The following is an 18,561-nucleotide window of genomic DNA, read 5'->3' on the forward strand; positions in this document are numbered from 1 at the left end:
GAGCACAGGTTTCGAGTTTTTGATAAAGCGTTATATACCTGTAGGTGGATGCATGAAATATAATCTGTTTTAGAAGACCACATAACATGTGTGATTTGACAGGATGCACTTTTAATTTTCATATGGTGGTGTAAAATGAAACCATACATGGCACATCTCCTTTAAGTTTGAGATATCTATTTTTTGAGGAGGTAGCCGCATTTAGTTATAGCGGTCCCTTCTTGTTTGTCTCTGCTTTTACACATCACATCAGGCATGAAGTATCTGGTATGAAATAAGAGCCATCAGACGCCGTCCACTTTCTGTCTCGCTGACAGGATGATACAGCGAGGCCGCCCGTGACTTTTCAAAGACTCCAGCAAACTGCTTTTTGCGTTAATGGCACGAAGGCAGCTGAGCAATGGTCCCATCGCCGAGGATGAGATTTCATCTGTCTGTCAGTGCGCCATCCTTTTGGATGTGAAATGAGAAGGAGAACCCACTGCCAATGTTACTTAATCTCCATGAGGTATACTAGGTGACACACTATTTAAAGCATAAATAGGAGAAAAATATAACCTAAAAGGGTTTTAGCCTTATTTTTCTTTGGCAAGACAAGATGAAGAAAACAAAGGACCAAAAAAGGAAATAAAGTAAGTGCAGTTGTATTTAATTAATAGGAATTCCATTTGCTAACCATAAGGCTGTGCAGTCAATGTGTTTAATAACACTTAATATTTAACACTTATTTCTCTATCTGGCGGCTTCATTTCAATTGCTACTAATAAATACATGCACTTTAAAGTTAAAAAATATTGCAATACTTTTATAGTGGACAAAAACAAAACAAAAACAAAAAAACCTTTCCAGAAGTTTCTGTATTCTCATTTGAGCAAAGGGACTATCATAGCTGTGGGATCGACAAACCTCAATGATATTTTCCACTGATAGCATCTGCACTGATTCAATCGATCATCTAAATTGTAACAGTAGTAAAGATGCCCGAGAAGGCTGCGGACTTGCGGAGTAGGTAATAATGAGCAAAACTGTGATCAATACACAGGCATGTACAAGTAAAGAGAGAGAGGGAGACAGAGACAGAGAGAGAGAGAGAGAGAGAGAGAGAGAGAGAGAGAGCATCAGACGGGATGGAGAGAAACATGAGGAGAATCCTAATGACCTCCCCTTCTCACCAGTGGACACACAATGCACCATGTGTGTGTGTTTGTGTCTGTGTGCATTGGTTTGCATGTCAGGAGTTTTAGAGTTTTGCAGGCCACCTTTTCTGTCTCTGCAGCTTAGCATGTGTTTTGTGTTTTTCCCCAACATATCTGAGCTCTTACGGAACCTGCGGAGTGTACTGCTTCTGATGGCCTACAGGGAGCACTGTTGCACCGTGAAAACCATTACGAGTGGGCGCACAGAGAAGGCTAGCTTTTGAGATATGAAGTAAGAGTAAAATGAAAAATTATTCTGTGATATATATATCCCATATATATATATATATATATATATATATATATATATATATATATATATATTGCATTAATCATTTTGGTGGGATTTTAGAGGAAATGATGTCCTTGCTAATTTATGATGGCCAGACTACACAGTGAATGTGAAGTACAAAATAAATCAATAAAGCTGGTGGTTTTAAACTCAACGTTGGCTGTTTATCACATTTTTTTTAGCCTTGATGTTCTCTGCACGTCCATTTACAAATCAACAAGGCTTCATTTCCTTTGATGTTGAGATGCAATGTGGATAATGCACTATTAATATGTAATGCACTAGCATGTGTCAATAGTATTGATCAGAGCAGGATTTTCTTCTTGCGCACTGATTATATGTTTGATGATTTCAGGCGTAAGACAAGACACTGAACTTAAAATCAGCAGAAATCTGCAAACAAATGCATTTGTTATGATGTTATCATGTGATGTGCGCCGTTATTGTTGCATTTAGGCAGGTGCTGAGCAACCAGATGAAAGTGAGACTTACGTGTGAGATACTCCACATCGGTTGTGGAGGTGGTCTGCACCGGTTCTTCAATCCAAGGTGTAGCGTGCACGGCAACACTCCAGTCACTCCATGTTCCGATCTCTGTGTCTTTGGCAGCAACCTGTTGAACACACATGTAGGACATATTAGAAAAAAAGTATGTGCTTTCTGGACCATGATAAAATCAATGTGGAGGACTAAAAAATGAAGAACTAGGCCCTGTGTGTTTCTTTTGACGAAATCAAGTCAGCAAGTTGTTACGGAATCTTGTTGGAAAAGGCATGAACAGTTTTACATGTGCTGCTGGTGTGTACTTCTTTAGAAACCATATATTTTACTTGGCTTTGTTACTTAGTTACTAAAACAAAATATTTGGTGTCAAAAAAGACCGAAAACTTTGTTCTAATTGCAATTACTGCGTGTCTGTCAATAAAATACTGCATTTTTCTCTCGTTTTGCCTTACAAACACAACACAATATCTTCCTGCTGAATCATCATTTGCGCTTTTGCACACAAAGAAATATCAATGGTTGATTGATATTTCTTTGGCCTACCGTTAATTTTATTCACATGATTTACTGTAGTTGTGACAGTACCTGGATGATGTATTCCTTCCCAGCATAGGCGTCGGTGATGGTGTGAGAAGTGCTTTCAGATAGTTCCACCTGGGGAAAAAAAAGAAAATAATCAAAAGAACACAAACAAAAAAGAAGATTGGCTAGAACACTCCAGTGAAACAATTTTGTTTGTTTGTAAAAGTCAAAACAAGCAAAAATACATGTATTTTTAACCATGGCATACTGCTAAAGTTGCATGCGCACATAATATGACAAACATATTCTCGATATTAAATGTTCCAGTACAGATTTAGTTGGAGTAAAATGTATTAATAGCCTGTCTGACATTAATAAATAATTAACCCTTAGTCATTGTTTCCTTATTTTATTTTCCTTATATTTAGTATAAATGATCATTCTTATGCTGTTTTACTCTTCCACTGTTCCACTCTTCCACTCGGCATTCTCCATGACCAATCAAAGCAGGTGCATGTTTCTGTGGAAACCTGTGCAAATGTGGCTGCATCAAGCTCCCTCTTTGTCAGCGTTACCAGTCTCATAAAAAATATACAAATGTAAGGCAAGTACAGTTTCACAGTTTCGAGATTCCCCCTATTAAAGGTTATCTTCTATTATTTTCCTTAATTTGGAGTAAGACGCACTAAGAAACTCAAAACCGAGTGGTTAGCACATTAGCCACACACGTTTGAGGTTGGGGGTTCAAGTCCGAGCTCTGGCCTTGCAGTGTGGCGTACATATACACCACTAAAGTAGGGGATTTGTGCTTTCCATAGCAACCTTTGAGCTTACTGAAATCATTTTTTTTATTATAATTTTTTGTTGTTGTCCTGTTTGACTGTTAGGTCCAGCAGAATGGAGGATCTGTATCCCTTTTATGCCGGAACAGTTTTACTGTGTCACATTGGAGTTTTTAAGCTGTTGCAGTGGTTTCTTAGTATTAGAATGGTTATTTATTGAGAATCAGATTTTATTAGTCGAACAGAACAAAGTTTTTCGAGGGGAGTGAGAAAAGAAGACAAAAGACAAAGCACTAACTGTAAACAAGATGAGAAAAGTAAACCCTTATATATCTAGATCAACGACGTAGATATGAGTGTTGTATGGGGCAGTAGTGCTACACCCTGTGAGTGAAGGACAGGACAAGATAGGACAGGACAAGGACAGGGGGGGAAACATGCAGGACAAGGGTCATGAACCCGGCTGTACAACTGAAGTGTGGTGGGAGTGGCTATGTAAATTATAAACGTCTATAGGACCAGAATGTGAGTGAGTGAATACCCAAGAAATTTGCAATCATAAGTTATTTGTCGCACTAAGTGAGTAGCCCCACAACCAGCAAATAAGTCCCAGGGGTGTGTGTCTGCGGACACATGCAAGTTAATTGACACCGTTTTGCATGCACAATGACTGTCAGAAGTGTCCTGTAATTGCTGTGCCTGCACCCAATCAATTGAGAGGTGGGATTGGGCCCAGGAGTCCACCCAAGAGCAGCCCGGCGGATGGGACACGTCCCACACCAAGGGACTCAGGGCGGTCCGCCGGCCCCACCGAGATGCCACGAACACCGGCCACCCGGAGGAGGCCGCAGGGACCCAATCCCACCCCATCAGACCCTCCTCCTCCTCCTCCCCCCACCCCCCCCCCCCCCCCCAACCCGCAAGACCCACGATGCAGCCAGTCCCCGCCCAGCCTGAGGGTGGGACGGTGTCCCTTGTTTGTTGAAAAGGAGGATAGCGCCGCCCGACAAGGGAACGATAAGGGGGAGAACCCACAGAGCAGCCGTGGGGCATGAGAGGGGAGGCCCAACGCCAAGCAGACATCCAGCCCGGGGTGTGGGCGGGGGGTGCTAGGTGAGTGATTAAGAGGCATGGCTCCTGCAGGTCGGAGCCATCAGGCAGGACAACCACAGACAAAGACCCACCACCCAGCCAGTCCCACAGCAGGCCCCACAGCCCAGAGGGGACCACCCGGCCCCCCCCAGGAGAGGAGGAGGAGGAGACCGCAGCGGGACGCAAGGAACGCCCCACCGCCCCCCACCAGTAGCCAGAGCGGGGAACCAAGGCGGGCACCAGCTGGCAACAGCCCAGCACCCAGGGAACATGGGCGAGTCCACCATCACACCATTAATTCTCTTATTACAAGCCAGATGCTGATAATGATTTGAAAGCTGATTTGTTCAAATAAACATTTTACATATTGTTGCTTCCAGCTTCCTATTTGGTAGGAAGTCAGATGTATTTTTGAAACGACACAACGGGCAAAATATATTGCAACATCATGAACCCTGAAAGTATTTGGCGAACTGGAATTTATGGGCACCCGAGTCCGCTGGAAGTCACTCTGACAGCTCTTTCCTTCTACCTATAGTGCCAGCCATAAATTATGGGCTCAGTGTTGCAATTCTACATTTAATGTTTTATGGTGGTTATATTAGCTCAGCCGTGCGGGATACAATTTTTATTGAGTGGTTATTTATTTACAACACGCCTTACATCATTATTCTGTGTATGAATCAAGCTCGTTGATTTTTTTTTTGCTGTTTTTTTATATTTGGCTATAGGAATGATTGAACTCTGATGCCCCCAGCGGCCTTTGCATGTTGCATACAAGCAATTTGTATAGAAGGACATCAACAGCATAAATCACAATTAAAGCGGAAAGCTTTGGCATGGATGACAAGTTTGGTGACACAATAACACATGCCAGCGCTGGAAAGGTTTTCGCACACACTTTTAATGTGGAGAGTGTAGCAGATTGAAAGTGCACGCCGCTTTAATTTCGGGCTTTGTTGTACATTACAGTTGGTGCTGCATTTGTGTGTATGTTTGTTTGCCTTTGGCTTGCGTCTTGACACATTCAAGGAAAAAATGGGGCTTTTAAAAAAGGTGCTGATTTTTCCTCTCCTGAAGCCAAATTAAATGATTTAGTGACATGCCTTTTGCAGCTTCCCATCAAGACAAGAAACATATGCCCAGACAGCTGCAAAAGTGGATTAGAATTAAAGAGCCATGAAATCCTCACATCTTTGATTGGACGGCATTAGCAAGACATTCATGTGCTTGGCTGGACAGCATATTATGTATACACAAAGTATGATCTGAGCTTGCTTTTATGCAAACCCTTCTGGGGTTTCACACTTGGTGAAAGCAGCCAACCTACCATATACTGTACAATATACAGTACATCAAAATGAAAATGTATCCAAATTTATCATTAATTTGATTAATCTGATAATGTGATTGGCTGGCAGTGTCGCATCCACAATTACATACTGTTGTACTAACACTTCAGTTCAAATGCCAGGTTTTTCTGATAAAACAAATTTACCAATATAAATCATTTCTAAACTTTCCCCACCACTAATGTGACCTATAATGTACACACTCTGCCACCCTACCTCAAAGCCAAGACATATGAAGAAGACGGGAGCTTGTTGTCACACTTATTAAACAGCCAGTACTTGTCAGAAGTTCCTGCAGCTCCTTTAATGTTGCTGTTGGCTTCTTGGTGGCCTCCCTCACCAGTTTTATTTTCATCTTTTCACAAATTTTAGAGGGAAGTCAATGCTTTGTAATGTTACACACCCACACACACACTTGTGCAACTACATTATCTCAGTTGTTCATTTTTAGTTCCCCTTTGGAAATGATTTCTTTTTATTTTATTTTAGTTTTACAGATTATAGGTGAAATTAATGGTGGAAAAAGTTTTTAAATAATTTATCTTTTGTCGATTTTTTAATATCACAAAAAATGGCATTTGAACAGAGGTGAGCAGATTTCTTATATCAACTGTAGAAAGACAAACAGACAGACAGACAGAATGATAGATCAAGAAGGTTAATGCACTAAGTGAAAAAAAGAAACACTAAATGGAATAAACAACTTTTTTTTATAGTAATATGGCCATCACATTCCACTGTTGTTTCATTCCAATGAGCTCATGGGATAAATCTTTAAACAACCACAGCCTCCCAGAGCACTTGTTCTGGAAGTTTTCCCTTCCAAATAATCTGTCTCTTATCTCATGATGATGTTGACCCCCCTGTTTTCAGCACGGCCTTGATCTTCAACAGCATCTTTCTCCCGCCCACGCTTTGTTTGGAAGAACAAGGCCAGACTTTATCTCACAAACCGAGCGCTATATTTACAATCTTAATTTATTTAGTGGAATGCCCTAACAACATCATTTGAGCACGCTTACAACTGTGCACGTCTCCATGTGTTTGACCATATTGCATGATATGTGCCCTGCACACACATTTCTGTGTACTGTAGAGTGTGTGTGTGCACATAATGTGTATAGACCAGTGTTTAGCTATCGGAGCTGTTTACATGTCGTCCAAGCAGCGTAACCACAGCGACTCTAAGCATTTTCTACCACACAGTGTATGTGGCTATTTACAGAGAAAGGTCTGTAAAATAAACATGGAAGTTCAGTCACACGTTTGTTCCTAAGTGTCATTTTGTGAGAAAAAAAAGTACGTCTTTGAATATGTACCCTAACCCTAACCAAATACAAGAGTTTTCACATTTTTTAACAAAAAATAAATAATAAAAAATTAGGAGATTGTTGCTAATGCGACCCCAGCTTTCGTTACATTGAGAACCAGAGGGCTGGATCTTGCCAGTGCGTTACTGCCAACATTTGGCTATCTCCTCTTCAGCCTCACTTGGCGGTGAGTGGTCGCAGAAGGTAACTGCTTGCTTCTACTTGCAGAAGCAGAGCCCAGAGTGTGACAGATAACCAAGCACCAAAGACATGAAACCTTTTCGTGCCGCATGGACACATACCAAACATAAACTACCCCTCGCCCCGCTAAAAATTTAATGGAGCAATCAAGTAAGTGCCACATTTCGGATGTCTATGTTAGATGTCTATCTATCACCAATCTGTGAACCCCAGAAAACTAGCTAATTTAACCATAGCCCATTATCAGAAGCTGGCGCTGGTTACACTGTTAACAAGTGTTAATCTCTGCTGCTAACGCTGTAATTGTGTGTATCTTTTGGTTATGACATAAAAGTGCTTAGGCCACCGTTTTACTGCCGCTCTTTTGCTGTGGAACTTAGTCCAACCTCACCCAACAGGTGTTTGTTTGAAAAACTCGTTGTGGGAGTGTTGGTTATTTGCTTCACTGTTAGGTAATCGTGGGGCAGAACAGCTGGCTCACAGACACGTTTTTAGAAATGGGCAGATAATAAAATATTTACTTGGTTGGGTCATTTCACACTTGATGGGTGGGCAGGCATTAAAGAGATCCAAATTTTTGTATATAAACAATAAGTAATAATAGTAAGTTTTTATTTTTTTTCATAATGTCTCCCATTTAAGAAAAATGGCACTGGCATCAAAAGTGAAAGATCTCCACACCATACTCCACAAAAATATGACACTCTTTAGTGGTATTTATTTATTTAAATGAATTCCCAGTGCTTGCGTGTGTTCTCTCTAGGTGCTGTGTCTTCCTCCCACATTTCAAAAACTTGCATGCTAGGTTGTTTGAAGACTCTAAATTGTCCATAGGTGTGAATGTGAATGACTGTTTATCACATAGTTTTCATCCATCCATCCATTTTCTGAGCCGTTTCTCCTCACTAGGGTCGTGGGCGTGCTGGAGCCTATCCCAGCTATCATCGGGTAGGAGGCGGGGAACACCCTGAACTGGTTGCCAGCCAATCGCAGGGCACATACAAACAAACAACCATTCGCACTCACATTCACTTGTCAATTAACCTACCATGCATGTTTTTTGGGATGTGGGAGGAAACCGGAGTCCCCGGAGAAAACCCACGCAGGCACGGGGAGAACATGCAAACTCCACACAGGCGGGTCCGGGGATTGAACGCCGGTCCTCAGAATTGTGTGGCAGACGCTCTAACAAGTCTTCCACCGTGCCGCACAGTTTTCATCTCATTTTATTTATATGTTATTGCATTGTACAGCACTTTGGGAACCTTGTGTTTGTTTAAATTGTGCTTATATAAATAAAGTGGATTGGATAGGATTGGTACTGTACTTATTTTGCCAAACAGAAATGTTTGTTCTGCTGTATATAAGATAATAAGGTATAAGATAATAATGGTTAGTTAAAGCAGTTCAAATATATATATATTTTTCTAGAAGGACGTTTTAGATTGCAGTGGTGTAGAACTTGACTTGACCACACTGAGAGAGCTTTCTATTTTGAATTATTTTGCTTACATTTCTCACATGAGTATCGGAATATTAGAAACAGCGCTGAGTCTGATGCATTCTTCCATATTGTTATACTGCTCCATTTAATTCAGTGTCAATTTAAAAATGAGACAAGGCAAGGCTTTTATTTGATGTCATTAGATTGTATAGGTGTACCTAATGTTTTGTCCAACAAATAAGATAATATGTGTAAAGTATGTTTGTACAAGTACTTACAGTATATGTATTTCTAGAGCAATGGGTTGTAGCTGTCTTGCCAAGAGGCTCAAGAGTACTACTGGTACTTGATTTCACTGAGAGAGAGGGAGAGAACATGGTGGAGGCTGCTGTTGTCCTTGCAAAATAAATGAATGAGTGAATGAATGAATGAATGAATAAATAAAAAAATAAATAAGCTCCTTACCCTGTAAGACCAAGCACATGGTGAAATAAAATATATTTGCTTTCTGATATGTGTGTTTTATATGTGTCCGGCTGATCTATTGTACTAACCACACAATTAAAGTGATAAAGTAATAAAATCTAGATTTTAACCATTCATAAAGAGTGCATACCCATAGGAAATTTGGAATATGTGGCCAAACACGATGATGCTGCCAACAAAAAAAATATTTGCCAATTAAACATCACGTTGAGTCGCTTCACTACTCCCAAGATAGAGTATGATAATTATGATGATAAAACATCTACCCAGATGAATTGACCACCGAACGGTCTGTTTTGACAGTAATCTTCTTTAAATATCCTCACTCTGGAGACATCTCTTCATTTCATGCATAAACACCATATGTTTGTTCACTGAAAACAGCATATGTCAGCAGGAATATGGCACAGTGAAGTAGGAAAAGCAGTGCAGTACACCTGACTTGTCCAACCATTTTCAACATGAAAATTATAATTATCATGCAATTTAAACCCTAAAATAAAGATATGATGACCCTCTAAAATATATATATTTTTTCTCTTTAAGTATTTCTTCTACTAGATAAAACAAAGGTTAAGAGCAAAGTGTTGGTGAAAATAGTGGTGCAACATGAAAATTCTCACACAAGTTAAAGCTATAATTTGCCATATTTGGCGCCCCCTAACGCTGAATTTCAGTATTACAGCAAAGCCTTTATCGCTTCAATATGACGGAGGCTAAATGCTCATCTGGTCTCCTCCTCCTCCCAACCCTGCATGCTTTCTCCTTTGTCTATGTCTCAGTCGGCCTGCGCGCTGTCCTTATATAGGCCTGCCAGTTCGTAGGTAAAATACGTCATTTCCACTACGTCATTTTAGAGCACCACCAAGTGATCCAGCGTGGGAATGTATAGGATAGTCACTAACTATAAAAAAAAGAAGTATTGAATATTATAGCAAGATGTGTCAGAAGCTGATAGGCTTAAGGCTTCTCTATACACGCACAGGCAGCGACCGCGCTGACGTGAATGCGGCTATCCCGCGTGCAGTTTGCCTTTATACTCGAGCACAACCCACGCGCGGAGTTTGAAAATGTACTGCAGTTCTCCTCCAAGTCGGGGGTGTCGCTCAGGGTGGTACTGGCTAGGACACCACAGGGTGGAGTTTCCTCTGGATTTTTCGGCCATTTCCGGTAGCCGTTTATACTTTCCTTTCCGGAACACGGAACAAAGCAACAACAATGACGAGCGTGGAATAATGTCTGCTAGAACAAATGGGCCTCGATGACCAGATGCTACATTTAATTATGCTGCAAAATCGATCAAGGCGGGGGCGGCGTAGGTGGTGTGTGGAACCAAGAGGAATGCTGAGTACGTCAGAATCAGAATCATCCTTATTTTGCCAAGTATGTAAAAAAAAAACACAAGGAATTTGTCTCCGGTAGTTGGAGCTGCTCTACTGCGAGAGGGAAGAGCAGCGGAGAAAGAAACACAACCTTGGGGCGCCCCGATGGTGATGCTGCATGTGGATGAGGTGGACTCCCCTAGCCTCACCTGCTGTGTCCTGCTGTGTCATCACAGCATGTGACTAAAACGGACAAATCACGAGAGATGATCTCCGCGACACTCTACGCGCAGCAACAATTTTTGCCGTCTGCGCGTCGAGTGATGCATAGGGGCCGCGCAGCCCAATGCGTCAGTCAGCGGAGAGGCATCAGGACGAAGAGGGAACGTCAGAGGAAGTGTGAAATACGCGTGAGTCACAATTAATAATTTCTTATGTTTCCAACCTCATACGTTGTTCATTAAAATTAAATTTGTTATTTCTAAAAATTTTCATAATTATTTGTCATTTTTATTTCTTAAACAAATGTTTGGGCCTTGAAACAGGTTTTGACCTTTGTTTCGTTATACAATAATATTAACAATAATAATAATAAGTACAACAACAACAATAATAATAATAATAATAATGTACTTATTTTTCTTACAAAGGTTTGAACTTTGAACGTGTTTAAACAAGAGAGAAATATCAGAAAATGTTAATGGTGAGGTTTACAGCCTTAAAACATAGTACAATAATTGTAAAAGTTTCCTACTTCCCGGATTTCACCTGTCGCGGGTTATTTTTGGAACGTAAGCCCCGCGATAAACGAGAGAACACTGTATATCCTACAGTATAATGATAAAATACGATAAAACTTGTTGACACAAAAGATGTGAAATTTGACGTTGTCTACCATTTGGGATCATTTAAAATGTGTAGAATTCCTCCTCAGATATCCAATGATAATTCCTGAAACTTTAACTGGTAGAACTTAGACATATACTTTATACCTCTACATAGCATGCTGTAGTCAAGTCCCGTCTAAAGGACAAAAGCAGAAATGCCTCATATACTCACAGCACACACACATGCATGTACACACACTCCAAAAGCTTCTCCAATAATCCATACAAAGGGGGCGCAGAGGAAATCTGAACATTCCTCAGAGATTGCACACAAACTATGAGAAAGAAAGTGACCCTCCATTTTTCTCACATCCTTTATTATCTTCTATTTACAGTGAAGTTGTGGAGATACAAAAAAAAAAAAAAAAAAAAAAAAAACGTGACCCCAATTACCCCCTGTTGCATTGTACAGTACTTGCAGTCTTCTGTGTCATGGTTTGACATAAATTGTGTAGGTCAGTGGGGGGAAAGGGCACTGAGATAAGATTACAACAAAGATTAGGACAGAAGATTAGGGATCAATTATTCAAAAAGAAAATGAGTAAAGAAAGAAAAATCAAAATGGATGGAAAGTGAGTGAGGGAGACATGCAGGGAATTGGCGTCGGTGGTCAGATCTAATCCACTGAGCATGTCTGTTGTCCTGGAAAGGAAACCCAATTATATGGCACTTCCACTGGCCCGATGCCGCTTGGTGGGTGTATGTGTGTGCTTACACTTAGAAGCTTGGTCTCATTACGTTGATTGACAGCTCCCATTTTCCACCATGCTCTCCTCCCATATACGAGCATATACATGCACGTGTGCGCACACAAACGCCAGGTCCGAGGGATATTTCACTCGATGGTATTTCTCTCGGTTTGAAGCCTCCAAATTGCTCAGACAGAAATTACTGTAAGAGGGCACTAAACCCTCCAACAGATCGAAAAACATCTTTCGAGCTTGTACAAGTATAGCAGTGAAGGTGAAACAGCACTAAACCTGGCTTTCAAAAATGTTACGTATTAAAATATAATCGGCGATAACCTTTTGATCAAGCTTGTTCTATTGTCACATTTCCTAAAAACTCCTGTCACACTTCCAAAATATCATATCCCCGTGACCCAAGAAAAAAAATAATGAGAAGGAACATGTACAGTACTCTATTCAGCACCACAGTTTACCTCTCTATCGTGCAAGGAACCATGTTTGGTATCTTACCTATACAGTAGGTATACACTATTCTGGTTCAGAGATTTCTGTTGTATGATTTCACTCTACTCTGTATCTTTTTGCTTTCTAGGGACACAACTTTATCAGAATAGTCACAGAGAGCCTGGGTGTAATGGTGGCATGGATTAAAAAAAATAATAATAAAAAAATAAAAAACACCAACAAGGTGTGATAAAAGTATTAGCCGATGAGACGTGATGAGGAGCTAAAGTGGTGAAAGCCAACTAAGTCAGAGATCTACCAAGATAATAAACACTACAGGAGTTTTAAATAATTTTACAGATAAACAAATTTTTTCTAAATTGCCCGGAGGTGTGAATGGTTGTTTGTTTCGTGTGACCTGCGATTGGCTGGCGAACGGTTCAGGTTGTACCCCGCCTCTTGCCCGGAGATAGCTAGGATAGGCTCCAGCATGCCCGCGACCCTATTGAGGATAAGTGGAATGGAAGATGAATGAATGAATGAATGAATGAAAAGACCAAATTTTTTTTTTTAGTTGAACATAAACGTGTTATATTCTTGGATGTATTTCTGGAGCCAAGCTAAATGATGATGACTGTAACGTGATAATGTCGGTCCTGATAAATGATGTGTCTGTGCCAGTGCCCTTCTGATAGGATGTTTTCCCACAATCAAGGTCTAAACATTTATCATGTGCAGTCATAGATACAGATGAATGCCTGAAGGGTTGGATGCTTAGATAGCTGGCTTAATGCGTGGATGGGACAGACTGGCTGGATGGATGACAAGGTGAGGTTAGAGTGGAAGACGCGATATCTGTAAGTAAGAAAAAAAAGAAGGGGAGGAAAGGAGGCATGTCTGGCAGGGAGATGAGGAATGCAATGGAATGAAAAATATTAAATGAATACAAAAAGTGCCATCATGACTTTCTGCCTTTCTGTCTGTTTTATGCACTAACCAGTCTTCATGTTTTTATCTTTGTGTGTGTTTGTATATTAGCATCACACTTTGTGATTAGTCCAGTCAGAAGAACAATGCATATACTTATATCACATCAATTTAAGAGACTACGTCCTCCGGCTGGCCTGGGAACGCCTCGGGATCCCCCCGGAAGAGCTGGATGAAGTGGCTGGGGAGAGGGAAGTCTGGGCGTCCCTGCTAAAGCTACTGCCCCTGCGACCCGACCTCGGATAAGCGGTAGAAAATGGATGGATGTACATCAATTTAATTACGGGAACAAGAATGTGTTAATTTCTGAGAGTGTTTCTGTTTACTTTTTCATATGTGTGCGTGAGCATCAAGATGCTGTGTTTGTTTGTGTTTGCGCCTGCTGCTGCAACAGCCACATTTCTGTGCACGACTCTGACTGCATGGCCATGTGCGTGTTTTCAGTCGACTGGAGTTTAGCATCACCCCCAAAGGGAAATTACAGCATAGCAGATGTAGTTTCATTCCTTAGCTGAAAGAGAATATTGAGCAATGTGAAATTGTTCTCATCACGGTGACTGGTCCATTGCTTTTAATTGCTCAGAGAGTTGAGCCCCACTTCGCAGAGAAGAGAGCGTTAGAAAGAGGTCATGGGAAACAGCACTGGATTCATTAAACATTTAAGGGCAAGTGGATGTGCGCTGAGCTTTCATGGCTGGTGAGGCACTGACATTCGAGTCAGATTTACAAATTTAGGTGTCAAACAGTGTGGTGTGGCAGAGTTAGGTGGGGTTAAGAATATTTTGGAGGGGCTTCAGTCCCCCCAAAATAGGCCCAACAAAACCACACGTATGAACTATAGTGATTAAACATAACTCAACTCAAAAGAAAAGATTTATTCTAATATATCTATTCTCTAGACATATTTTGGTAAAACTATGTGCGGCAAACGTCTTTTCCTAAGGTGACGATTATAACTCAAACTTGTGCATACTGTAAGTTGGAACGTGCCAAAGTTTATCACTAACATAGAAGTCATAATTACAGTATTTGTCTGAATAACACTTCCAGGCCATAAATATATAACTATTTTATTGTGCGCCATTGCAAACCAATGTAAAGAGACATAGCACAGTACATTGCTCGGCTTGGTGCAGTTCTACTTACAAATGACACTTTTGAGCCCCTTTTGTGATTAAGGGCTCTACAAATAAACTTGACTTGACTTTTCTTTTGTTAAAAGCAGGTACAACCAGGTACTAATTGTCGTGGCAGGTCAGCTGGGGTTCAAAGCATACTGCGCCATTGTATGCTAACATTTAAGGATATACATGATGTCATTAATACCACAAACTCTGGATGTTGGAGTATTCCAGTCTCCACTTTGCTGCAGTAGTCCATTTTCTTGCTGGCCTTAATCTCCTTTAGAATGGAATCAAAGCAACATCCGCATGCTGAAAATAAAACACGAGACCCTCGTCTACCTTCGTAATTTTGTTGTGTGCTAGCATGTGTTCAAAGTGGCCAGGAATGTTCAGTATCCCGAGGAACTGACTTAAAAAGTGGTGAACAGACCATTCCAAAGTAATCCAAGACACGCTTCTTCGTATAATGTAGTGTATCACAACAACACATACAGTCGATAAAACAACACTTCAAGCATCAAAGCAGAATATTTAATACAACTCTAGATTTCTACCAGTCTGAAGAGTTACAAATCGAGGGATGAAATTCAGAAATCTTGTTTTGATGTTTTATGTTGTTGTACATTCCCAGGCATAGTACCATAGCAGCGGTCTACACATCTTCAACCCTGATGGTTTCCTGTATACTGGCAATCATTATCCTCTTTAGCCAGCAACTAGCTGGATGACTGAACCGGCCTTGCCATCTGATGGTTGCTACCAAAGTTGTACACCCTTTTCTTCTATTTCTTCAGTAAGTACTTGACTACACAAGTCTAGATTAATAAATGTACACCGAATTTTGAACAACTCTAGTAAATACCCAAAATGACAGCCATTTATGGAATATGTTACAACAGGATTTAGTGTTTACATATTTAACATTTGTTCTGTTTAAATAAAGTCCAAACAGAGCATCACATTACATACAATTTTATAGCACATTATTCTAGGAATTATTGTTGATTAGATGATTTTCTTACAGTGAGTTTTGTCTTTTTTTAAAGTCTTGGTCTTCTGATTCAAATATCCCCAGACGTCTCTCCATTCGACTCTTCATTTGAAGTATTCATTTATCACCCCATAATGCGAAACAACTTCTGACTGATGGCCTCTAAAAATGCTCTTATGCTATTTATCTATTTTTGGCTCACGTTGCTCAATATATTTTATCACTATCTTCCCTTTGCGCACATTTCTATCATTTCTGTCTGAGGCTCTCCTGCTTGCAAACCATGACTCCTTCAGTTTTATTATTCAAGTAATGCTGTTCATTTTTCTGTACGATTTTTTTCCATCACCCATTACTAAATGTAATAAGGACTTGTTTTAATTTTGCTTTGTTCAGTCAACTCTTTCGCCTGCACAGGAATCAATGAAACACTCATGTTTATCTTTTCTGTCAGTACTTTTCATCTCTTTGCTTCAATAAATTTTTTCTTTCTTAGATATACAATATCCATCAACACTCACCAAGTCACATCTTTGTTGTAGAGGAGAATGGATGGATGGTTTTCAGTTTCATCACATTCCAAACCATCAAACACATTTGGGGATGTTGCGTGTGAAAGTCATTCTCACCCAACTGTCTGCCACACAAGGTGAAACTGGTGTCTACAAATCTCTAATTGGCTTGAGCACAACACTTGATTTACAAGATGTGTAACTGCATTCATGCTGGAACCTGGCAATCAAATTAACATCTACTAGAAGTGCTACATTCAATTTATTTTGAATTAAAAATTTGTATGAGCAGGGTGATCTGACGGCAGCTGTGCTTCCACTATTCTACTATCACAAATAATTAAATAATTTTCACCATTAATCGGAAATTATTCTGGTTCCATCCACAAGTTATACATGTAAAGATTAATCATCTCTCTCTCAAACAGATTGTATGCTTTCCACAGGACTATAAAACAAATCCAACACCTAATAAAAATTCAGACAGGCTCAGTATTTTCCGCCTCTTACTGCTCTGAAAACTAAAACCTCAGTCTTTTGTCCAAGACGACCACGAAAGAGGAAAAGCTAGCAGTTTCCAGCTGTCATTGACTAAATTTATGCAATTTTCAAATCATGTTCTCTTTACCAATCTAAACATTGATTCTGGTTTTGAAACATTCACGTTATGCATCAGTTCTCATAAGGATCGCGTGGTGGTTGAGTCCATGTGTCAGGTTTAATCTTCACTTTCCAGCCCCAAATACATTTTTCATTTTATTTTTTTCTCATATCAATGTGTGCCTGCAAGGCAATGTGAATGGAGGGACAGAGCCATAGGGAACAACATAGATCGATAGAGTGATAATACATAGTGATAATGTGTTTAATATCAGCAAATCTAACTTGTCAGAAAGCAAGTGTGTGCATACATTTCTCGAAGAAGTCTGGCACTTGCATCAGATGGCATTCTTGTGGTGTCTGATAATGCAGACACCACGAGCAACACTTTCCATCCATGATCATCAGGTAGCAGTATGTTCAAACCTTCACTGCACATGGTTTTTGGACAACAGCAACTTACGTAAAGCATGTAGCACATTTTAGATGTAGCAGGCAGGGAAATTGACTTAATCAGGTGCAAAAGCCACACACTAAAAATTGAAGTTTCTACTGTGTTGGAATCAAAATGAGCTTGAGAAACAATGTGATAAGATGAGACTGCTTGAAAGTACTGTAGATGGGGAATATTGCTGCTGTGAGGTCAGAGGCAATAAGTGTTGAAAGGTAACGACGGGGGGACTGAAAGTGTTCAGGAAAGACTGAGCGAAAGAAAATGTTATTCAGCCTTTCATTGATACACGTGTGTATGTGAGAGACTGTAACTCAAGTGCTTGAAATAACATCTATGCAAACCAATGACATGCATGATAATAACGGTACAACGTTCGACCCCAACTGACAGTCTTTAGTGGGCACATATGCTTTTACTATTTACAAGCCTCAGAGAATGGAGGCCCCCAAAAGAAGTCAGATACAGTAACATACATCCAAGCAGCTACAGAATTTGGGCTGTATGACCTTGGATGAAAGTCATGGTAAGACAATCATTTTAAGTTTCACTTTTTTTTTTTATTTTCACTTAAAATTATAGTCTTAAAAAAGGTTTGTTTAGTGTCGTGTTAAAAATATACTGATGTTTAATATGTTTAGATTCTAATTGTTAACATAGCTGGTAAAAGCTGACAATCGACAATTGTATGATAACCAGGATCATTTATTTTAAAAGACTTTCTTTTTAGCACAATGTAAAATAGCCATGTAGCTGGAGTTGTAGTAAGGCTAGATTTTCACTGCAGGTCCAAGTGTCTAATTTCAATTTAATGCCCACATACGATTTTTTTTCAACTTTTGTCTATTTACATGTACATTTCAAGGGACACATATACGATATGACTCTGCTTATACTAAGATGCGCAAACAGGCAAATTACACGTGCAGTAAATAACTCCAAAAGTGTCAAGACTGGGCAGTGACAAAATAGAAGTAAGCAATAACACATACATACGATATATCCCCCCCTATTGATTTCAGTGAAGGTAACCTCCACATTACCCCACTGGCTGCCGTCAGCATTTTGCTTATTCAATGATCAATACACTTCTACTGTACCATATTTAGACCAAATTTAATTGTCTATTCCTTCGCTTTCATTTATATTTACTGTGGCAGTCGTATATTTTGATAACTCAAGCTCATATTGACAACGTATATCCGATCGGTCCATTTTACACTGCACTCATATTGGCTCAAATCCGTATTGGATTTGTGTCCACAGAGACTTGATTCCGATCTGAATAAACCCAATTTCTTGTTTATTTTTATTTCTATTTACGCTGCTATGACACATCTGAATTGTGCCACTTGAGAGCAAATAATCTGAAT

General features: G+C 40.0%; 1 protein-coding gene across 1 annotated transcript in view; it reads right to left on the reverse strand.

Annotated features, from left to right (window-relative positions):
• Window positions 1–18,561, reverse strand: part of cntfr (ciliary neurotrophic factor receptor) — a 220,802-nt gene that overhangs the window by 4,512 nt on the left and 197,729 nt on the right. Inside the window, exons 8-9 of the mRNA XM_061698710.1 lie at window positions 2,578–2,646; window positions 1,981–2,101 (exon numbers count right to left, since the gene is read on the reverse strand). Of these exons, the coding sequence (XP_061554694.1) occupies window positions 1,981–2,101; window positions 2,578–2,646 (190 nt within the window). The remainder of the gene's footprint in view (window positions 1–1,980; window positions 2,102–2,577; window positions 2,647–18,561) is intronic.

This window comes from Phycodurus eques, chromosome 15 (genome assembly GCF_024500275.1).
Source record: "Phycodurus eques isolate BA_2022a chromosome 15, UOR_Pequ_1.1, whole genome shotgun sequence".
In the NCBI taxonomy this organism is placed as follows: domain Eukaryota; kingdom Metazoa; phylum Chordata; class Actinopteri; order Syngnathiformes; family Syngnathidae; genus Phycodurus; species Phycodurus eques.